Genomic DNA, 22,910 nt, shown 5'->3' with positions numbered 1-22,910 from the left:
CAGATCTTAAAAGTAGAGAAGGAGAAGCTGGGGCTGTGCTAAACTTGACCTCAGAGGACAGCTTAAACTTTTGAGGCAATCATAGCCAAGGGCGGTGGTTCTTAGCCATTTTTCCACACTAACACCTTCGCATCAGTAACAGTGGTTCACTACTGCCAACAGTCTCAACCAGGAAGCAGGAAGGAGTGCACACCCCGAGGACAGCATCTCAGAATCTGTAGGGAAGATGTATTTGATTAAACAACAATAACAGGCAATTTTTTTTAAGATTGGCACCTGAGCTAACATCTGTTGCCAATCGTTTTTTTCCTTCCCTCTCCCCAAAGCTCCCTCCCCACCCCACCCCGCAACCGTACACAGTTGCATATTCTAGTTGCAGGTCCTTTGGGTTGTGCTATGTGGGACCCCGCCTCAGCATGGCCTGATGAGAGTGATAGGTCCATTCGCTTGATCCAAACCAGCAAAACCCTGGGCCACTGAAGCAGAGCAGGGGATCTTAACCATTCAGCCACCGGGCTGGCCCCTAACACAGGCAATTTTAACATGCACCTCTAGGGCATTCTGCCAGCCCCATGAGAAGCAGTGACCTAGGCACTGATTCTCCACTGTATAAGTTCAGAAACTCAATTTTGTCAGCTCACCTAGTGATAATTGGGCTCTAGGGTATTGAGTCACACAACTCACAGTCACAGGAGGCTGACTTTTAATCCAGATTGTCAATCAACCAATTTAAAGTGGAGGATACCGCTTCCCAGTGCTTGAACTAGTTATGACCCCTTTTCAAACCACTTTTTAACTACTATCTATTTGGCTGAAAACCAAATTAGTAACCAACTGTGAGAGGTTAAGAGAAAACTGGACTGACAAAAGAGCTGGTTTTCAATCTCAGTCCTGCCACTGACTTTTATCTTGGGTAAGTCAAACTTTTCTGAACCTGTAAACCTGAAACAAGACTGCCTGCATCACAAAACTGTTAGGATTGATCAGCATGTAGGGAAGCACTTTGTTAATTATAAAGTGTTTTTCATAGAAACTTACCAAGGCATAGGAAATTCTTTTCAAGGCTATATCACTATTCTAAGGCTTGCAGCACAATCTTTGCTCTATTGGAGAACACATAATTTTTTGTAAACGTGGGATGCACGGCCAGATATACTATACTCAGTGCCAGATTCTTGCTCTCCACCTTGACTTCTTCCTGGAAGCACATTATACACTATCATAATGTGTTGATGCTAAGTCACACACATTTCTTCTTCACCGTTTAGATTGCTGCCTCCTGGGACCAGGCTTCTAGATAGCACCAGAATTTCTGATTCAGTAGGTCTGGGGTAAGGCCTGCGAATTTGCCTTTCTAACAAGTACCCAAGTGATGCTGCTCTAGGATCTAGGAATCACGCTTCTGAGAACCACTGATCCAGTTCAAATGATAATGGTCCCAGCTGATACTAATAAGAAAATCTGCTTCTTCCCTGCTACTGTCTTGCTCTCATTCAGGATCACACACGAGTCCCCGTCCTTTCCTCTCTTGGGTAGAAGTTTATGCTATTTGTGCTCCGATCTCGGCTTTAGGGATTTGTTCTCTCTCAGCTTTGTAGACTCTTCTCTCTCTGGCTTTATCACTGTATCTCAAAGCAGAATTCAGAATTTAAAAAATAATTTTTTTAAGGATGCAGTGTCATTTGGAAATATTTTCCTAATTGTCTTGAATGGAAATAGCAGGGAGTCCTTAATGATTGTTGGATGGCATCACTCCCTAGCAGATAAGGAATTAGACAACTGGCTTACTTAACTGAAAGCTCTTTTGAGGGCAGTTCTTTGAGGGCTGTGTCTTATGTCTCTTTATGCTCAGGTTCTAGCACCAAGTGACCAGGCATGGTTCTAAGGGATTTGTACATACTAACACATTTAATCCATATAGCCTCCTATCTTACAGATGAAGGAAGTGGGGCTCAGGGAAGCTGGTTACTTGCCCAAGTTCACACAGCTTGACTATATGAGAGCCAGGATTTGAACTCAGGCCATTTGACACCAGAGTCTGAACTCTTAACACTATCCCATGCCATATGATACAGTGCTCGGTAAGTTTGTTCAGGTTTATCAAAGGCTACATGCTTTTGGCTTCATAGAAGAAAATTAAGACAACAGGTATGGTCAGCTTCAACTTTCTTCCTCCTCTGATCAATAAACTTGTATGTATCCATACCTTTCCCCACTTCCTTTCCTTCAGTCTTGAAAAAGGAGCTTTCTTTCTCTGTTCAAGGCTACTCCTTTCCTCTGCCCTTGACCCCATCTCTTCCCTTTTTTCTGGATTTCTTTCACCAGTTAGTCTACTTAGGAACTTCAAACTCTGTTCTGCCTACCCACCTTCTCCTCACCCATCAACTTGCTCAAGCATCCAAGAAAATTCTCCCTATGGGACCAGTATTCACCTTTTCAGCCTCTATTCAATTACTATCTTCTCTCCTCCCATTCAAGCTTCTTGAAAGAATAGTCTCTATCTCCTACCTCCCCTCCCATTCTTGTCTCAATAGACTCCAAATGATTCCTACCCTCACATGCTATTTATTTTTTAAACTCATTTATTTTTTTTTAAAAGGAAGATTAGCTCTCAGCTAATATCTGCTGCCAATCCTCCTCTTTTTTGCTGAGGAAGACTGGCCCTGAGCTAACATCTGTGCCCATCTTCCTCTACTTTATACGTGGGATGCCTACCATAGCATGGCTTGCGAAGTGGTGCATAGGTCTGCACCCGGGATCCAAACAAGCAAACCCTGGGCCACTGAAGCGGAACTTGTGAACTTAACTGCTGTGCCACTGGGCCAGCCCCTCACATGCTATTTAAACTGCTTTCACCAAATTAATCAATATGTTTCCAATTACTAAATGTTTTCAGTTCTTATTTACTGAAATTCTATGCTGCACTTGATTGCTCTCTCCTCCTTGAAACTCTATGCCTTCACTTAGCCTTCTGGGGTTGGTTCTGCTCTCAGCAGTCTACCAATTCTCCCTGGGAGACCCTACCCACTCTCCTAGTTTCAAGTGACCATCTCTTACAAAGGAAAATCTTCGTATATAGTATCTCAGTAGTCTTGGTATCTACAGGGTGTGTGTGGGGAAGCATACCTATATTACTGTGTACACTTCTCTCTGTATTAATTATTTATATATCTGTCTTTTTACTAGATTCTTAGTTACCTGAAGGCAAGAACTGTTTTACTCATCTTTATATCCTCTGCTCTTATATAGCCTGCCATAGTAGACATGCAACAGATATCTGTTGAACAAATTATAACTTTGCTTTACAGATGTCTAAGCAGTTTCAGTAGATGTCTAGAAATGTTTATAGAAATATTATAAACATTGTACAGAGTGTTATAGACATTCAGAGAACATTTATCATTTCTGGCTGGGTAAGACTTTGTGAAGGTGATACCACTCAAGCCAGAAATAGTTTAAGTAAAGTCAGAGAAAGGAAAGGGAGGGGAAGAGTACTAACATTCAATTACAAGCCAGAGACTGGAGGGCAGCAAATGGAATGTCTTTGTTGAAACATCAAATTTGGATAAGGAGATAGAAGATTCACCTACAAAGATAGTTAGGAAACATGATGCGGAGGGCCTGAAGGCTAAGCTGCGGGGTTCTGACTCTACTCTATGGGAACTTAGAGCCTGTGCTGCACAGGGCGCTCAATGACGCTATACAAACCTGGTGGCAGAACACTGGCTGCATTGTAACCAGGAGACACTAGAGGTGAGCAGACCAATGGGACACTGACGAGCAAAACGAGAGCCTGATACAGTGAGAAAATAGATGGCATACTTGATAAATTTCATCAAACCTAAGAAAGATATATTTTAACATCTTTGAAATTGAAATACATCTTACAATTAATTGCATGTCTTAATTGGCAGCATTTCTTCTTTCTGAACAACACATAAAATAATGGTGTATCTTAAAGTTGATGTTTTAAATTTAATGAATATGATATCTGGATGTGAATAAGAAATAAGGAATTCAAAGGCAAAGTTTTAACCTGGGTGATTGGAAGAACTCCATTATTCCTAACAAAAAAGGAAGGGTGTTTCCTTGACCCCTGTTTAGGAGTCAAACCAAATCTTCTATTTGAGCAACGACCCATAGATGATATTGCTGCTCACCTACTTCCCCATCTGAACTTATTAATAATTAAAAATAAGAGGAGGTACTTATTAATGACAACTTTAATATGAACATGTGTTTGACCCTCAAGGAACTGCCATAATTTAAAGGGAAGAGCGTGTTGCCATTGAAAGGAATACATGATGCTTAGGGATGGCCAGCATGCAATTTCTGGATCCAGCTGATACTCAAATATATCAACGCAATTGATAACATCAGTCATTTGAACAACCGGAACTTCTTCAAATACTGGTTCACTTCTTCCTTGGGGTAGGGACGGAGCGCAATGCAAGTGGCGATATTCTCTGGCTGTTCCCGCCACAGCATGTGGTCAATGTTCTTCTGTTGCAGGGTCTCAGCCAGTAACTTTAGGGTGGTCTCATCTGGGGCCTACAAGGAACAGAACATAGAACACAGACTGAACCGCCCATTTAGGAAGTATCAGAAGGCAAAGAAAAAAACAGTATAGGGGTGTTCCTCTTAACTGAAAGTGAAGGGACAGCTCTACCAAAGAAGGAGCTGTAGAGCATGTGTCTAGAAGCAACAGCTTCATGGCTCCATTTGCCATTCACTCTCTGAAGGACTTTGGATAAGGTGCCTGCAGGTGGGAGCGGGGAGAGGCTTAATATTCCTGGTTATAAAATGGAGATTTTTCTCTTTCCTCTTGAGATGATGAGGGAATGCACTCTCAGTAATTATGCTCTCTGCATTTTTTAGCTCTTTTAGGGCTGGTGCCCAAACAGCCGTCCGTAATCCTCTGCCCAGCTCTTACTTTATGAGTTGACTACTGAAAGGATTTCTAAAATCACATCACCTCCACCTCCCTCCTCCCCTCCCACCCTACTCTGCACAAACCTAGATGGATTTTCCTTCTGCTGGGATAGTTCCCACTTGTTAACTCAAAGGAGGGCAAACTATTCTCTAACATCCTTCTGAAACTGTTTCTCATCATCCTTATCGCCCATGAGGAATCCCATTATAGGAAGTATTAAAGCTATCACTCAGAAGATAAAGATAATTAGTATGTTATGTTGCCTAAGGTATATTTTTGCCTATGAAGGCAGAAGTCACTAAGATAACTAGAGGTTCGTCTTATCAAATTAGAGGATGCTGGGATTACCACTCTTAATCTATTGAGTCCTTGGGCAGAGCCATGCTGAAGAACTCACTGACTTCCCCTCCTGCCTTCTTCAGCACCAGGCAGCAGCATAGCACAATGAGTGAGTGAGTCCAAACCCTTGCTCTACTGTGCGACCTTTGATGAGTTACATGACCTAGCTGGGCCTTTGTTTCCCCTTCGTAAAACAGGGATGATGATGCTTCCTAGAAGTAGTGAGGATTCACTGAAATTAGGCTCAGACCTGTGCCTGCCACACAGTAAGCACCCAATAAATGAAGTTAATCTTGGCATTGTCTAATATTTTATTGGTCTTCATGGCTACAACAGCACCTTAATTTAATCAATGGTGACTCCTAAGTCCCTTTCTTGAGTCATGGCTAACAACCAGGAATCAGAAGATGTCTTTTAAACTCAGAGGAGTCACTTAATTTCTGTGGGCTTCAGATGTCTCATCTGAGAAAAGGGGTAAATATATTATCTGCCTGAAAGCAAGGGAGTGGGGGATGTCGGAACCACGGGAGCCCTTTGTCCTACAAAAAGAATCTAAACAAAAAGCTATCTGCTTCTTTTCTGCCTGCTTATAGGTTCTCAGGACATTTTCCTAGAGGTTATTGTTTGATGTTTCACTACCCAACAGCAATTTTTCTCTTGAAACATAATGTGTTTTTGCCAGCTAGCCGTGAAGGGATTACCCGCCCCCCCCCCCGCCACCACCACCACAGGGTTCTGGTTTATTTATTAAAATAAATAAAGCAATTTTTTCTCATTATAAAATATGTGCTTAATGTAGAAAACTAAAGAGAAGAGAGAAGCATTAGGAAATAACCAAAATCTCACCACCCACTACTTAATATTTGGATATATTTATTTAGTTTTTCCTTTCAAAATCTGGATCATTTTGTATGTAGAATATAGTTCAATTAGCATCACCTTATGAGCACTCTTCCATGCCAACTAGATATGCTCCAAAAACATGATTTATGCTAGCTTCATTATAATCCATTATAAGGGCATAAATTAATTTAGCCAATCCCTAGTACTGTAAATTGAGTAATTTCCACATTTTTTACTATTATAAAGGGCTCCTATGAATATCCTTGTACAATGCTCTTCCGGTGCACCTGATTATCTTTTTAGGATACATTTCCAGCAGCAGAATTGACAAAGAGTAAGGATAAGATCTATTTGGCCATTTCCAAAAAGATCCTCATCGCTATTTTACACCCCTGGGGGCTGATATTTCTTATGCTAGGTTCAACTTACACGTACTAGGGTTCGCATTTATTTTCACATAACTTGGCGTCATTCCCAGGGAAGTGCTTCAGTTTGACTTCACTCGCAGTGAGGAGCTCGCGTCCTTCTGCGTCTGGATCGGTGTTGCGGGAGGGAAGGGGACTGTACTCCGCGCGGCATCAAGAGGCCGGGCCGGTGCACACTCAAAGGTGGGTCTCGCTCCACCCGCCTCCGCCCTCACAGGGGCGCAGGTGAGAGCGCAGGGGTGCGGGAAGCGTTAATAAGGGACCGAACGCCCACTGTTCACACAGTCAGCTCGCGCCCAGCCAAGGGAAGGCTCCCTGGGCAATAGCTCGAGATCAGAACCCTTTCCAAAGTTTAGACGTTAGACTCCTCTTCACTAAAGCCGCACCCACTCCCTGAGGTTAGGCCCTTAAACTCAAGACCACACCCACTTCCGGCCTCAACGGCCTCAGCGCCCCTCCCGCTCCGCCGAGTGCCTCACCTCGAGGACCACCTTGCGCATGCGCCCCAGCTCCCGGAGGTAGGCAACCGTGTGCGGGTGGTCGCGGTGAATGTGCAAGGCCGCGGTGGCTGCGTGACAGGCCTGTGCCACCAATGCGCCCGCCGGCCAGGAAAACGGAGTCTGCGATAGATCCTTTCGTAACACCAAGTATTGTACCAGGATCTGCGGCTCTGCGCCGGAGGCCGCCATGTTCCTGCCCAACAGAAAGATCGGGCCTACTCCCCGGTGCATGCCGGGACCAGGGAGGGGCCCTGAGCGCTGCCATGTTTTTGTACGGTGGGAGCGCAAAGCACGCTGGGACATAGAGGCTGATTTTGAAGGAGAGGACGGCGGGAACTCTCGTCCGTGGCCTGAGTGAGCAAGAGGAGAAGAGGTAAGGGGGAGGTAAGACCCGGGCACGGCCGGGACCGCGGCCAGGGTGGAAGGCTGACGGCCTCTTGCAGCTCCTTCCGTGTGCAAGGAAACTCGGCTGACCCAGAGGGACCGTGCGCTCGGGAGCGCGCAGGGCCGGCAGGCAGACGTGGCCCCTCCGACTCGGACCCGGGGAGCGGGCGGCTCAGGGAAGGGGCGTCCTGGCGACGACGCTCGGGGTCTCCGGGGACGGCGGGTGCGTACCTGCGTTGTGTGCGCCCTGCCATTGAGATTTGACCGTGTGTGAATAGATGTGACTTTCTTGTCATTTTCCTTTTGCCTTCGAGGAAGTTAGGTCCCTATTACCGGTGCCTGGACGGCTTCAGAGGAAGGCGCCTGGAAATCGGAGGACATGGAGCTGGCGGATACTTTAAGGCCAGACGGCGACCCCAAAGGAGGTATTCAGAGGGTCGCCTTTTCCCCCTTACTCCTGCTGCCCAGAGATGCCCCCCGCGTTGAAAGAGCCCTTTCCTCCTCTTACTGATGTGTGACCTGTCCTGTTTGGGAGCAGAACGATAAAAGGCACCAACATTGAAGACATAAAGGGACAGGCGGCTAAGGTCATTGGATAAGGAAAAATTACTTCAAGTATTTCTAGGCTCTTGCTCCTTTCTAAACCGATAGGTTGCATTCCTAGTACGCTCAGTGTTTATACCAGAGCTACAGTTTGGCCAGTGAGGTCTCTTTCTTCTCTTCCCAGGACTTTTTGGAGCCGTTTGGGCATTACTCCTGTGGAAGGAGCAGTGCCAGGCAGTGACTTTGGTGTTGGTTAGATCTGGGTTTGAGTGCTGGTTCTGCCATATATAAACATTGTGGCCCTGGGCAAGTTATTTCACCTCTGCCTTAACTTCTCCCTCTGGAAAATGGAGGTGAATATTTGCATTGTGGTGGTGGTTGTGGAAATTAGATAAGTAATTCTTTTAATGCTTTTCAAGTAAAGCATTTAGCACATGCATGATGTATAGGAAATATTGAACGAATGCTTGATTTAATTCTTTATATGCTTTGCAAGTAAAGAGTCGAGCATAAGTATTTTAATAATTAGGAAATGTACAGCAAATGCTTTGTTGTTAGAGCTGAGTAGCATTATGAAACTGTGACCTTTACTATATCAGTCCTTAGTCTCTTGCCTCCGAATTTCTGTCCAGGGATGAGCTTGTTTTCCTAATACCCAGTAGTATTTATGGATAGTTCCCCTTAGCGTGTGTCTTTATTGTCCTGTGCTTCTGACACTTTTCAGAGCCTCAGAGTTCTTATTCAAGCCTCTTTGGATGTCTAAATACAGAGAGTTGTGCATTAGCACTTTGGAAAAACATGCATAAAACCCAGTTTGAAAAAACAGTTCTACATTTTTAAAATCAGTGTCTGAGAGAGTCAGTGAATGTGGTGACCTTGTTTTCCTCTGGGTCACTATTGTGGATAACTGAGATTAGCCATATTCGGATAATACACTCTTTGGACAGTGTCCTGGTTAGGGACTGCTTGTACATCGGTGTTCTGCCTAAGAGATTGCTGATTGTTGATTTCTGTTATCAGCTCCTCTGGTTTTATAAATTGTGGCCAATGTCTAACAGTTTAGATGGCCACAAAGTTCTGAAAAAAGGGTCACCCTCTGTTCTTCCCTGAAATGCTTCCTGTGGCCAGAATTAGAAATCCTTGGCTCCTTGTGAAATTCCCTTTTTACTTTCTGCAGGTGTTTTAGCTCACTTGGAAAGACTAGAGACTCGAATGCACAGATCCCGTAAAAAATTGGAAGAGCCGCAGACAGTGCAGGCAGAGGAAAGCGCCCTTGTTACCGAGATTCAGAAACTGAGACGTCTGCGAGATAAGCTGAGGGCAGAAGTGAAACGACGTCAAGCTGGAGTGAGTAGAAGGGTGATGTTGGCAGGCTTTCCTGGGGTGTCAAGAACACACCTGATTTGAGAATTGGAAATTTGTATAATATGTATACATGTGATCTTGTAGGATCAATTTCAGTCTTTGATCCCTCAAATGATCAAGCCTGTAGAGTCTCAGCTAATATCAATTTCAGCTAATGATTGTCAGGCATTCCTGATGGGCCAGGCAGGTTCTTCTCAGTCTCTTCATCTGCCCTCACAGGCATGAACCTGTCACCTCAGGCTCAGTCTGACTTGAGTCATTGGTGCTTTTGTCATTAGCACCATCTTTCTATTACCCAGAATTGAAACCTCATGGTAAACTTTGACCCTTCCTTCTTTTCAGTTTTCTCTCTAGCCCAGGTCCAGGCAGCAAGACCTGTCAGTTTCCCTTTAGATTGTCTCTGTGCTGCTTCCCCCACTCCATTGCCATCGCTCAGGTATTAGCCACACATGTTGTAAATATTTGTCAGGTGATTTGGATGCCAGGATTATTGCAGTAGTCTGCTAGTCGGTTCTCTTTTTAGTATTTCTACTTCTCGAATCCTGCACAGCCAAGAAAGTGCTTCATAAAACACTGCATTATTCCATTGCTCAGAAACCTTCAGTCACCATTCACTGCCCATGGATAAGGTCAGCCTTCCTTTTTTTTTCTTGCCTTCCCTCCTTCTCTTCCTTTTCCCCTCTTTCTTCCTTCCCTGTTTTCCTCCCTCCCTCCCTTCCTTTGCTTTTTTATTAAAGTAGAAGATATATTTAAATATATAAATTGCACAAATCTGAAAAACCTTTTACAAAGTGAGCACATCTGGTAGGTATCACGCAGATCACAGTATAGAATATTCCCAGTGCCCCGGAAGTCCCCTCTTGTATCCTCCTAGTCATTTCCCTCAAGGTAACCACTCTTCTGGTTTCTGTCACCATACGTTGGTTTTACCTGTTTTTGAACTTTATATAAATGTAAAACGTATAAACTCTTTTATGTCTGGCTTCTTTTGGTGAATATCATGTCTGTGAGATTCATCCATATTGGTGCGTATGGTCATTCTTTTTTATTGCTGTATAGTAATTCCATTTTAGGAATATTCCACTATTTATTTATTCTACTGTTGGTGACATTTGAGTTGCTTCACTTTGAGGCTGTTAAGAATAATGCTGCTATGAACGTTTTCCCCCCCGTCTTTTGGTGTGAAAATATACTTTTCCATTAGGTATATTCCTAGTAGAATTGCTGAGTCACAGAGGATGCATATTAGCTTTAGTAAATACCGTCAAACAGTTTTTGAAAGTGATTGTACCAATTTTACATTCCCAGCAACAGTGTATAGGATTTCCATTGCTTTTCATCTTTACCAATACTTAATACAGTCAGTTTTAAAAATTGGTCATTCAGATGGGAGTGTAATAGTATCTCATTGTGGATTAATTTGCAATTGCCTAATAACTAATGATGTTAAGTATCTGTATTGGACACTTAAATCTATTGTGAAGTGTGCTTTTCAAGGCTTTTGCAAAAATTTTATTGGGTGTTCTATCTCTTATTAAATTGTAGTTTTCTTTACATATTTTGAATATGAGATGCAGCAAAAGCAGTTCTAAGAGAGAAATTCATAGCAATACAGGCCCATCTCAACAAACAAAAAAATCTCAGATAAGCAATCTTAAACTACACCTAACAGAACTGGAAAAAGAAGAACAAACCAAGCCCAAAGTCAGCAGGAGGAGGGAAATAAAAAATAATTAGAGCAGAAATAAATGAAATAGTAGTGTTTTCTCAGTTTTTATTCTAATTTTGGTAATTTGTGCTCACTCTCACACTCTTTTCTGTCTCCTTGATCAATCTTGTTAAGTTTTATCAGTTTTGTATTAATAGCCTTTTCAAAGAACCAACTTTTGGCTTTGTTGATTTTTCTCTATTGTACATTTGTGTTGTTTTTTCATTGATTTCTTCTCATCATTGTTTCCTTCCTTCTACTCTCTGGATTTAAATTACTATTCTTCTAGCTTCTTGAGATGAATACTTACTGATCTTTTCAGTCTTTCTTTTCTCCTGTGTATGTATTTAAGGTTGTAAATTTCCCTCTAAGCATAGTGTCTTAGTCCATAGGGGCTGCTGTAACAGAAATACCATAAACTGAGTGGCTTATTAATAGCAAGTATTTGTTTCTCACAGTTCTAGAGGCTGGGATGTCCAAGAATATGGCACCAGAGATTCACTGTCTTATGAGGACCCTCTTCCTCATGGATGGTGATCTTCTCACTGTAACCTCACATGGCAGAAGGGGCAAGCTGGCTCTCTTGGGTCTCTTTTTATAAGGACACTATTCACATTCATGAGGGCTGCCCCATGACCTAAGCACCTTCCAGTGGCACCATTTCCCAATATCATCACTTTGGGCATTAGGTTTCACCATATGAATTTTGAGAAGTGTGTTTCTTGATTTCCAAAAATTTGGAGATTTGTTATTTTTTAGTTACTGATTTATAGCTTAATTCCACTGTGACCAGAGAACATGACCTAGTATGTGGTCAGTTTTGATAAATGTTCCATATGTATTAAATGTAGATTTTCCTTTTTTTGGGTACTGTATTTGATGTATATCAAAGCAAATGTGTTCATCATGGTGTTCACATGTTTTACATCCTTATTAATTTACTTGTCTGTTTTATCAGTTACTGGGATACATGTATTGAATCCTTCCACTTTGAGGATTTGTACATTGTTTCCCTTTCCTTCTGTTTTTACTGTATATTAGGTGCAAACAAATTTACAATGATCATATCTTACTGGTTGAGTTAACCGTTTATCATTATGAAGTATTTCTTTTTATTTTAATTAAAATTCTTGCCTAAAGTCAACTTTGTCAAATATTAGTATAATTACAACCCTTTTTGTTAGGATTTGCATTGTAAATTTTTTCTTTCTACTTTCAGTCTTTGGGTGCCGTTATATTTAAGGTATTCCTCTTATAAGTAACATATAGTTAGATATTTTTAATCCAGCCTGACAGTCTTTGTCTTTTAGTTGGAGTGTTAGTCCATAAACTTTTAATGTGATTACTGATATGTTTGGATTTCAGTCTACCATATTACTACTTTACTGTCTGTCTCTTTATTTGTTTCTCTTTTCTCCTCTCTTGCCACCTTTTGGATTGATCTTTTTATTTTTTATTATTCTACTTCTCCATTAGCTTGTTAATTATACATTCTTTCAGCATTCTTTTAGTGGTTATCCTAGAGAAAAAAGTATGTTTTTTCTTATTGGAGTATACTTCAGATTACTACTTTTACCACTTTCTGGATAATACAGAAACCTTCTAGCATCTTTTTTTTTTTAAAGTTTGGCACCTGAGCTAACAACTGTTGCCAATCTGGTTTTTTTTCCTGCTTTATCTCCCCAAACCACGCCCCCCCGCCCCGCCCCCCTCGCCCCCCTCCCAGCCCCGCCCCGTACATAGTTGTATATCTTAGTTGTGGGTCCTTCTAGTTGTGGAAACCTCCTAGCATCTTAACTTTTCTCTCCCATACACACCCTTTCGTGTTACTGTGGTCATGTAATTCTACATATGTTTAAACCCTCTGAAACATTTCTGTTGTTTGTACAGTCATTATTTCCTTAGAGTTATACACACATTTACCCTTTTCAGTGCTCTTTATTACTTCTTGCGTTTCCATGTTTTCATCTGGGGTTAATTTTCCTTGAACATAAGTAGCTCTTTTTGGTACTTCTTTAATTGTAAGTCTGCTGGCAATAAATTCCCTATTTTTGTTTGTCTGAGAACACCACTATTTCACTGTGTTTTTCATTTTTTAAGGATAGTTTTGCTAGGTAATAGAGTTATAGATTAGAAGTTATTTTCTTTAATACTTTAAATGTATCGTTCCATTGTCTTCTGGTTCATAGTTTCTGTAGGTGTTAGCTTATTGCTCGCATATAATGTCTTTTTTTCCTCTGGCTGTTGTTAAGATTCTCTCTTTGAGTTTTAGCAAATTTATGGCATAATGTGGCTATGAATGGTTTTCTTTCTTTATCCTGCTTGGTGTTTTGTAGAGCTTCCTAAAGTAATTATGTTTTTCATTTATTTTGGAAAACTTGGATAGTATCTCGTCAAATAATGCACTTGCTTCATTCATTCTTCTATTTCCATGGCTCCCATGTATGGAATTTTTGGGGTTTTTTTTTTTTGTTTTTTTTACTGTGACCTGTGTCTTACATCTTTACTAATTTTCTTATCTTATTTTTTCTCTCTGGGCTTCTTTAATCTGGAAGTGGAAATATACCTATTTTCCATTTCACTTATCATCTTTTCTTATGTGTCTAGTTGGCTTTTTAACCTGCTAAATTCCTAATGTTAGTTACAGGGTTTTTTGGTTTCTAGGATTTCCATCTGATTCTTTTTTATAAATTCCAGCTCTTTGGTATGAGTGCTCCATCTTTTAATCTATTTTAGTGGCTATGCCTGATAATTCAAATAGCTTAATCCCCTTGGATCCATTTCTGTTGTCTTCTTTTTCCTCTTAGTTTTCAGTCATCTGTTCCTCTTTCCTGATATACCTGGTAAAATTCTTTGATTCAATTTTGGGTATTGTGTATGAAAAAATATAGATTAGTTTTTTTCCAGACAGTCAGATAGCATATGGGCATACCTCCTTAATCCAGTTGAGGTGGTCTACTTCTGGTTTGTCATAGGGTGTTGCCCTTTTTTTAGGGTCTTCAATTGGAAGTTTTGGTATGTCTTGGGGACAGGTCTGTCAAGGCCCCTCTTCCTTGGCAGTCCCTGAGCTCCAAATTTTTTTCTTGCAAAATCTGTTTAGTTTTTTAACTTTCAGCAGCTTCTTTCTGTTTGGTTTCTTGGTGCCCAGTCACGTATATGCACTTCAGGATTGGCAGATGTCTGGAGGGCAAATTGCACGCAAAACATTGGGTTCCTTTTCCGTGGGATCTTGGCCTGCAGAAAGGCTGCTTTGGTAACCTTGGTCTCCAGTTTTTGCTTTCAGCATGGTGCGACTGCTACAGAGGTTAGCCTGCAGCTTTCCGTTTGGCCCCTCTGCCTTGTGATAGAAATCAGCAAATGCTCTGAGGGAAAAGCCGCAGGGAAAGCCCAGCTGACCTCAGAGCGTTTATCGTCCATGTTCGGTCTGGCTGTTTTGGTTGTTCTCTAGTGCTTTCAGAGCATTTTCTGTTTGCTTGCACATTTGCTTATTTAATTTTGGTGTTTCATCCAGCTCGTATAGTTGTTCTCAGAGAGAAGGTTAGTCTGATACCATAGCTCAACGTGTACGTCATAGAGTCAATATTTTTCATCCTGCACAGTCTGACCCACGCCAGCTTTCCCAGCCTTGCCTCCTCACAGCTGTTTCACTCACCCTGTGCTCCTCCTAGATGTTCCTCACACCCTTTTCTTTCTCCTCTCACAGTACTCTCCATTCCCATCGAATTCCTAATTGTTCTTCAGGCCGGCACAAGTTCTACTTCCAATTCCTAGCATTGTGACCCACAAGATTCTTCCTCTACTGTGAATGCATAGCGCTAACTGGCCACTGTAGCATTTCTTAATTCATTATATAATAAATACTCTGCGTTTAGCTTTTTTCCTGTTAACTGAGGGCAGGGACTTCGTGTTCTGTCCTTTTACCCAGTTCGGTTTGCTGCATATCTTGCAGGTTAAAGCATCTACTGCCAATGTAGAACCTGACCAAACATGGGAGATCACTGAGCAAGAAGTTTTGGAAAGAAAATGGGAAAACTTGAAAGCTATTTTGCAGGCATATCGTTTTACAGGTATAATTTTTTCTGTCCTGTTTCAGTCTGTCTCTCTTCTCTCTCTTGAGTGAATTTGCTAGATGTATTGTTAGTCCTGGATTTATTTCATGAGCATTGCTTTTGCCTCCTCAACGTATACACACAAAGCTGGTATACTGTTTGTAGGCATCTCTATCTGCAAGATTGGCCTCTTTGTGCAGAGGACGACTGGTTAGTGGCTGGTTTGAACTGTTCATTTTAGCTATTAAACATGTGCCAGACCTTGTAGTAGAACTTCCTTTCCTGCTGGCTTGCTTTATGCCACTGGTCAAATCATTTGAACCCCTCAACTCTCTGTTCCCCCATTAAAATGGGGATTTGGTCTCCCCATCTTCTGTGTCACAAGAGGATTGTGGGAAGAACTGGGGACTTCATAAATTATTAGACACTCACAAAAAAAAGAATAGATGGGGCCGGCCCAGTGGCCTAGTGGTTAACTTCATGTGCTCTGCTTTGGCGGCCTGGGGTTCACAGATTTGGATCCCAGCTGCAGACCTACACATTGCTCATCAAGCCATGCTATGGCAGTGTCCCACATACAAAGTAAAGGAAGGTTGGCACAGCTCAGAGACAATCTTCCTCACCACAGACAAAAAAAGTAAATTGAAAATTACAAAATCTCTTCCTCAGTAATTTGATATTTAAGATGTTTCTTTTCCACCATTCTTCTGTGGTTTTAACAACTCAAACTCAAAGTGAGCTACAGTCAACGAGAAGAAAGAGTATGGTGTTTATTCATTCAACAAACATTTGAACACATACTGTATGTACTAGGCAGTGTTGAAGTGACTTGGATGCACAGATGAGTAAGATACTACCTTTCCCTGACATGTGTTGAAAGAATAACATTGTCTTGTGTGCCTCAGGGCTCAGCGGGAAACTGACCAGCCGAGGAGTCTGTGTTTGCATCAGCACTGCTTTTGAGGGCAACCTGCTGGATTCCTATTTCATGGACCTTATCGTGCAGAAACCACTTAGGATCCATCGCCATTCAGTTCCAGTCTTCATTCCCCTGGAGGAGCTATCTGCAAAATACTTAGAGACTAACATTCAGCACTTCTTGTTCACTCTCTGCGAATACCTAAATGCTTACTCTGGGAGGAAGTACCAGGCAGATCGCCTTCAGGTATCTGTGTGGGATCTTACAGAGCATTTTATGAACCCAGGATAGCCTGAAAAGGGACGCATTTTCTTTTGTATTTTAAAATGTTTCATAACTCTGAGCCAGAAGTTTGACCATCATCCTTCTAACACTTGTTTTGTATTTATATACAAGCTGTTTTCCACCCTCCTTTCTTCCACTGTTGAAACTCTGGATGATGTTGAAGTATGGATACTAGTTAAGGGATATTCACTCCTGAATGGTGGTCCTCAAGCTTTTATACTTCACCCTTTCTTCTCCTCACAAAGTATAACAGTTGCTGTACTTTTAATTCTACAGGGATTTATAGAGTACCTACTATGTGCCAAGTGCCTTGCTGAGCCTTGGGTATAGATGCAAAGCAGAAAAATGGTTTCTGAAATATTAGAGGGATACTCTCAATCTTTGCCTAAACTCTGTCCTACCTTCTTAGGGTTGCGTTTAAGCTAGGGTTGGGATTTTAAAAAAAGACAGGAAGTGAATGCAAATAAGGAATAAATGCGTCTTGTAAGCTTAGCATTTCCCCCTCTATCATTTAGAGCTCCTGGTTGTCAGTTAGATAAACTTAAATTGCTTTGTGAATGCAGATGTGAAGCATCTTAACCATATATGTGACAACGACGAAACTGTTGACAGAAGTAGCATCTTCCTGCATTCCCGGCTCCTGGCCAAGTGCTTCCTGGAGGCCTTTCTAGGCTGCCACCAATTCTGAGTTATCTTATAAATCTCTGTCATTAGTCCTTTTGTTAGGCCTCTTTCTGTCCTTCATTTATTCCTCTGAAATTTAATGGACCCTATTTTTGGTAGGCATGTTTGAAGTGTGACAACTACTCGGTGCTTTTGGAGCTGTAATCATCATATACTTTGTCTCTGTCTTGATCCCCACCCCCATCAGAGTGACTTTGCAGCCTTTCTGGCTGGGCCCTTGCAGAGAAACTCACTGTGCAACTTGCTGTCGTTTACTTACAAAGTGGAGCCGAGGGGTCAGTCCTTCCCGCTTTGTGCTAGACTGCTGTATAAGGACCTCACAAGGACCCTTCCAACTGATGTCACCGTTACTTATCAAGGTAGGAGGAAGGATGCCTCAGTGAAGAGAGAGTAATATGCTCTGGGTTATTCCGATTGAAATAGGGACAGTACATCATTTGGACCCCGTGAGACACTTTGTTCGGTTTATGGACAGAAAAATACAAAGAATATTTTCCTTATTTCTACCACTTTTTCCTCTCTTCTTTGTACGTAGTAAACATAATTACCCTAGCTTTCCCTCCTCCTCTGCTCCGTCAAACCCTGCCAGTGTTGTTTCAGCTTAGGATTTGTTTTCATTGGAGGCCCCTCTTGAAGAGACAGCTAATGAGCCTGAGTCATTGGGTCACTTGTGGTGAGAGATCCAAAAGACTTATTTCACAACAAAGACAAGTCAGTGTACCCTTCGCTCTCTGGAGGCTATTCTCTAAATGGGAATTTTTCAGGGCTGGCTGAGAGAGACTTTTTGTGACCTTGTTTCTGTTAAATATACCATAGTAGTGTGACAGGGGCGATAATGAAAAATAGGATAAAAATGTTTTAGGAGGCAGCAGTTTTGAAGCTGCCACAGATTTCAAACCATAAGTTTTAGATTTCCCTGGGCAGAGTCTGTTCTAAGTTTCTGGTCTCAAAATTACATTGGTCCAATAAGAGGCAGCCTCTCCCAGCTCCAGACCAGAAAAGAAAACAAAAATTCCATGGGTCCAGAATCTCAGTGATCCAGGTTCTGATTCCCCCAGTTGCACTAAATGAGATTGATAGAATCTTTCTTTTTTAGGGATGGATGCATTATCCACCTCATGGGAAGAACAGCGAGCATCCCAAGAAAATCTGTTTCGTACGAAGCCCCTACATCACGTGTTTACTTCATTTGCAAGAAAAGGAGAAATGTTGGATATGAGCCTAGTCTCCTAGAATATTATTTTCATTGGGAACACATCAGAAGTGAGTAAACTGGTACTGTGCGTAGTCTCAGGCAAGGTCCTGGGAACTGAAAACTGTTGAAAGGCTCAGACGCCTTGCTTGGGGACTGGCCTTGCAGTAAGAACGAACACCCACCTCACTGGGATGATAAGGGGCAAGTTTGAGTCTATAGACATTGGCATTTTGGGACAATTTTCCATGACTGTCTGGTCACTTGTTAAAACGTTCCAGATCTGTTCTTTTGAGACATTGACTTAATGATATATTTCAGCTGAAAATCAGAATAGTTTGTGGGGCAATAGAAGGATGTTTTGTGGGAGAGAGTGTATGTACCATTCAACTAAAGAGTAATTCTAGCTTTTATGGAAGCTTTAAGTAATTCTGCCTCGTTCTCCTATCCAAGACTTTTGAAAAGAAAGTTCTTAGAATGCTCAAGTTCATAGTATGAAATGAATGATAGAGTTGAGAAGGGAAGTGCATTTAATCTTTGGTTTGGAGCAGTGTATTTTAGGCCACTGCTTTGTAAAGAATATTTTATCCATCATACTTTCTTACATCATAATCAGCATTCTGTGTTTCCTAAAACTTCTTAGTAGAGAGCTGAACGTATTAAGTCACCTATAAAAAATCATGGTCGAAGTCTGCTCATGACTCGGTTGTTGCAAAGAGAAGCAGACCCTTCCTCAGCATTTCCTCCCTCTCCTGCAAGCTCTAGGTTATGGCTGTGCAGTTGTCCCATCTTCTGGTCCGATTAGTGTACCATTTATCCTTATAACCATGGCCTTGCATCTGCTGGCACTTTCTGTTCCTTGGCTTATGGGAGTATGTGTAGGGCCAGTGCACAGATGTGAAAATCTGTGTCTGGCTGGTGAGGTCCTGCCATTTCAATTCCTGTCCCTCCTTTGCCCAGTCACAAACAGGAGTCATTACTACCTTTACTGCACAAGGCCCAGTGCTACATTCAGGCCTCTAAAGTGGTCAATTCCTAGACCTGAGGACCAGGAAGTAACCTACAAGTGTGAGAGTGCCAGCTGACCCTGGGTGAAGCACAGGGGAGGGGTAAAGCCAGCTCAGACCACCATTTAGAAGAAGGCCTTTAAAAACAGAGAGATGTCTTAGTTCAAGCTCTTGCCTTACCAGTGGTGTGAATGAGCAGCGCACTTAGCACGTCTCAGGTGAGAGGGAATAAGGTAGTGACGAAATTTTCACAATGATCACATTCAAGTTGAATAAAGCTTTTAATAAAACAGTCTTGTTCTTTATCAATACCTGTAAATTCTTTTAAAGCAGTAGCAAAGGCGACTGTAGCAAGAGCTCAAAAGGCAAGGCAATATCGGAAAGTGGTTTTTTAACAGAAAGTTAAAAATATAAATGTAGAAGATCTGTTTATATATTTTCCTTTCAGAAATAAATTCCTTTTCCCTCCCTCCCACCAGGTAAAAGGAAATATTGCACTTTCTGCTCTCATGACTAAGGTGACAGGGGTTCCAGAAGAACCTTTCAAGATTATCAGGAGCATTAGGACAAGGGCCCTTTCACCTAACTTAGGCCATGTGGAGACAACCAGGTCTGCAGAACGAAAAACACTGCTTCCAGCTTCCAGCTGGAGAGCAGAGCATCCGCAGCGGCTGTCCCTCCCTGCCAAGCCTTATCGGAAGCAGAGCTGCCCTCCCTGCGCTCAGCCCGGCGGCAGAGGCAGCTGCGTCCCACTGCCGACACACCCTGCTCACAGTGGCCATGGCCTCTCGGGGGGAAGAAGGGCTGTTGGGAACTAGGGCTCTGGAAGGATTGTTCCGGTACTATGCCTAAGACCCCTACTCTCCGGGGAAGCTATAGGCGCACCGCGGAAGAGCAGGGCCACCCTCAGAGCTCACATACCCACGAACAAATGAAGGCTCGAGGAGGTTTTTAACCCTAAAGTCTATGTGAGTGTGCACTTTGACAGTTTGCAAATGTTGGAGCTTGGTGTTTGTCCTTTTCCAAGGCCTTTCTTTGATTCCAAGCAAATAAATTCTCCCTTCCCATTTGGACTAGTGTGGGGTAGGGCTAGAGGCCATTCAGGAGTTGTCTACCACCTGGTGGGGCAGTGTAACAGAGGAGCCGTTAGGGAAGGCAGCTGGCTTGTCACGTCCCTTCAAGAAAAAGGTCAGCAGCTCCCCCTTCCCTTTCACAAAGATGGGCCCTCGCCTCACAAATCGGAAGCCGTACTCTCGAAGGATGGCTTGTGTTTCTTCCACCACCTGTAGAGGGAGAACAAAGTACAAGGGTTTGGGGTTAGAGAGTGAGCCTAGACTAGGGGCACCCAGATGCGTTACCACAGTTTACCCACAGGTCCCAGTCCTGTAGCCCTCTTCTCCAGACCTGCCAAGGCCAGGCCCCTCACTCCATGCACAGTGGATCTGGGGCAGAGAGTAGTGGAGCACGGGGTGGCTGGCCTGGGCCCTCCCCCCTGCCAAAGAGAGACTTAGTGTTCTGTCTTCCTGGGAGGACAGCCACAGGTCACCTACGAGGCAGAACTGTTGTTGGGAACTTTTGCTCCCTGCTCCTCTGTCCCTTCAGCCCCTTTTGTGGAGCTTTCCTTCGAGACCCAGCTGATAAGAGATCAAGGTGGCTTCAGGGGGAGCTGCTGGAGGCACAATACATCAAAAGTTCAGACCAAGAGGCAGGATATTCTTACCCAGAACTTAGACCTGGAGAAATGAGGTTGAAGTATTTTCTCCCTTCTACTAAGGATAGGTTTGGAGGCATCTCTTCCCACTCTTGGCCTTAATCTCATAGCACTGCCAACTTAAAATTCTGGGCCAACAGAAAGGAAGCAGTAGTGCGTGGCAAAACATGTTGTTCCGATTTTGTTCCCATTCCCTGGACCCGAGCACACGCTTGGCTCTGTTGCTGGACATACCTGAATGTTGCCCATGACCCCTGTGGACTCCATCCTGCTGGCTACGTTGACTGTATTGCCCCAGATGTCATAGTGCGGTTTCCGGGCTCCAATGACCCCAGCCAGTACCCCTCCTTTGTTCATGCCTGGGTATAAAATTCAGGACAGCCACACACCAAACCTTACTATCTCTCAGAAGCCACCAACTCCTCTTTCATAGAATTTGCCACCTGATTCCAACCACCAAGCTCCTAATTATATAACATATCATATTCCTCATTAAGCTGTCTCTCTAAGCCACCAAAGGGCAGAAACCAGTCTCCTGTTTATCCTGTCTTCACTCAGCTTGGCAAATGTCAGCTGCACCCAATACATGAATTAATTTACTCAATACAGAAGTTGCTAGTTTTTCTCCTAACACACACCTGGTACTTCACGTCTCCTGTGACCTCACCCAGAAGGTGTGAGACCTCTTTCCAGTAGAGGGTAGCAGGTGACATTAACTCCTACCTAACGGGCTGGACTGGGGCGAGCAAAGCCCTCAGCAGGCGTAGAAGATCCCTTGGAAAGGCAGACAGCAAACTGTGCAGCCAGATTCAGAAGGAAGGATATCACTGTGGGCACTATGGGCCAGGGGCAGCTGCCCATCCTTTCCTGAGTCACATTTTCAGTTTGATCATCTAGAAGAGACTGGACTTGAAGATCTTTATGGTCCCTTCCAGCTCTGTGAGCGTGACTCTCCCCAACTTGAATGCCTCAGTTCTCTCCAGGCCTCGAGTCCTTCCTGCTGATTTGCTGAGTCCCCTGCAGAAGGGAGCAAGGGGCCAGCAAGCTTTGAACCCTTACCTATACGCAGCATGAAATTGTTGAAGGACTGGTTGTTGATGTTTGTAAGTGTATCCTTCATGGCTAATGCAAAGTCAGCCAGATCAGCCAGGTGCTGCCAGCGCTCCTTGTCCGACTTTTCCTCCTGTGCAGAGAGCAGCAGCGAAAGCATTAGGAGCCAGTCTGGGCCATGATGGCAGCAGCGCTCACCTGCCTTCCCTGAACAACATTCTGGAGGTGAATCCCTCCCTCCAGCTAGTTAAAGGTCTTATTCTCCACTTCTTCTCACAAAGGAGTCAGCGACCTCTTTAGCTGTGACTTGTCACTGTGACAAAGTTCACCTCTGTCCCTTTAGGTCCAGGGCAAAAACTGGGCAATAGTAGTGGCAAAGAAAACCCCTACCCAGCCCAGCCGGTTCCTGTCTGCCCTGTATCGGATCATGAGTCAGGTCTCATCTCCGCCTCATCTGAGCCTGGTCTTTAAAGCTGGGATAGTTGTCCTCATTTTGACTCAACTAGGTTGCAAGAACTTAAGGGTGATGACACATCTTAGACATGTTTCTTTAAACTCATCCGTAAACTGGAGATAGCAGTAGTACTTTCATCTTATAAGACACTTGTAAGATCAAATAGGATAACATTTCAAGAACACCCCTTGGGACCAGGGACCCCACAGCTCATTTCCTGTCCTGGTAGCTAGAGAGCTGGCTCCATGGGTCTGAATTAATTAAAAAAAACAGGCTGATGGCAGCCAGTGAGCTCTCAAGATTCCCCTTTTCTAACAAAACCACTTTCCCAACATTGACATTTCATTGTTACATAATTGTGGAGATGGTTCCTGCTCCTCAGCCTTTAAGGAGCATTAAGGAGGAATGGCCACAGTTACACGAAGCTCCTGCCTGGCCTAAGCTGTGGAACAAGTGGGTGGGTGTGTGTGCTACTCTTTCTGCTCATTAAACTTTCTCAGTAAACCTGATTTTAAATTT

The 22,910-nt window shown here is 43.1% G+C and overlaps 3 protein-coding genes across 6 annotated transcripts in view; 1 reads left to right on the top strand and 2 right to left on the bottom strand.

The window, feature by feature from the left end:
* Nucleotides 1–4,205: 4,205 nt before the first annotated feature.
* Nucleotides 4,206–7,271, bottom strand: PTRHD1 (peptidyl-tRNA hydrolase domain containing 1). Its single transcript, XM_008515277.2, has 2 exons — nt 7,020–7,271; nt 4,206–4,551 (listed from the first exon to the last, which is right to left on the bottom strand). The coding sequence occupies exons 1-2, from the start codon at nt 7,269–7,271 to the stop codon at nt 4,381–4,383; spliced, it is 423 nt and encodes a 140-aa protein (XP_008513499.2). The 3' UTR covers nt 4,206–4,380.
* CENPO (centromere protein O) lies at nt 7,023–22,898 on the top strand. 3 transcript variants are annotated; one of them, XM_008515275.2, is made up of 8 exons: nt 7,023–7,413; nt 7,743–7,849; nt 9,145–9,314; nt 14,990–15,107; nt 15,995–16,254; nt 17,165–17,336; nt 18,074–18,240; nt 19,656–22,898. In XM_008515275.2, exons 2-7 carry the CDS (start codon nt 7,804–7,806, stop codon nt 18,208–18,210), a joined length of 903 nt encoding a protein of 300 aa, XP_008513497.1. In that variant the 5' UTR covers nt 7,023–7,413; nt 7,743–7,803; the 3' UTR covers nt 18,211–18,240; nt 19,656–22,898. The 3 variants fall into 3 exon arrangements, with proteins under 3 accessions (XP_008513497.1, XP_070430387.1, XP_070430388.1); XM_070574286.1 differs by having other exon boundaries at nt 7,029–7,413; nt 7,739–7,849; XM_070574287.1 differs by having other exon boundaries at nt 7,043–7,413; nt 7,747–7,849.
* ADCY3 (adenylate cyclase 3) overlaps nt 19,439–22,910 on the bottom strand; it is an 87,762-nt gene continuing 84,290 nt past the window's right edge. For both annotated transcript variants that reach the window (XM_008515276.2, XM_070574284.1), the window contains exons 20-22: nt 21,947–22,070; nt 21,122–21,246; nt 19,439–20,459 (exon numbers count right to left, since the gene is read on the bottom strand). In XM_008515276.2, the coding sequence (XP_008513498.2) occupies nt 20,277–20,459; nt 21,122–21,246; nt 21,947–22,070 (432 nt within the window). In that variant the 3' untranslated portion in view covers nt 19,439–20,276. The remainder of the gene's footprint in view (nt 20,460–21,121; nt 21,247–21,946; nt 22,071–22,910) is intronic.

This window comes from Equus przewalskii, chromosome 14 (assembly GCF_037783145.1).
Source record: "Equus przewalskii isolate Varuska chromosome 14, EquPr2, whole genome shotgun sequence".
NCBI classification, from domain to species: Eukaryota; Metazoa; Chordata; class Mammalia; order Perissodactyla; family Equidae; genus Equus; species Equus przewalskii.
This window is presented reverse-complemented; position numbering and strand designations above follow the sequence as displayed.

Excerpts from the sequence above, each read along its gene's own strand:
- CENPO (XM_008515275.2), top strand. The coding sequence starts at position 7,804 with ATGGAGCTGGCGGATACTTTAAGGCCAGACGGCGACCCCAAAGGAG. Across the intron at positions 7,850-9,144 it reads AGACGGCGACCCCAAAGGAG|GTGTTTTAGCTCACTTGGAA; the intron begins GTATTCAGAGGG and ends TACTTTCTGCAG. Across the intron at positions 15,108-15,994 it reads GCAGGCATATCGTTTTACAG|GGCTCAGCGGGAAACTGACC; the intron begins GTATAATTTTTT and ends TGTGTGCCTCAG.
- PTRHD1 (XM_008515277.2), bottom strand. The coding sequence starts at position 7,271 with ATGCACCGGGGAGTAGGCCCGATCTTTCTGTTGGGCAGGAACATGGCG. Across the intron at positions 4,552-7,019 it reads TGCGCAAGGTGGTCCTCGAG|GCCCCAGATGAGACCACCCT; the intron begins GTGAGGCACTCG and ends TGTTCCTTGTAG.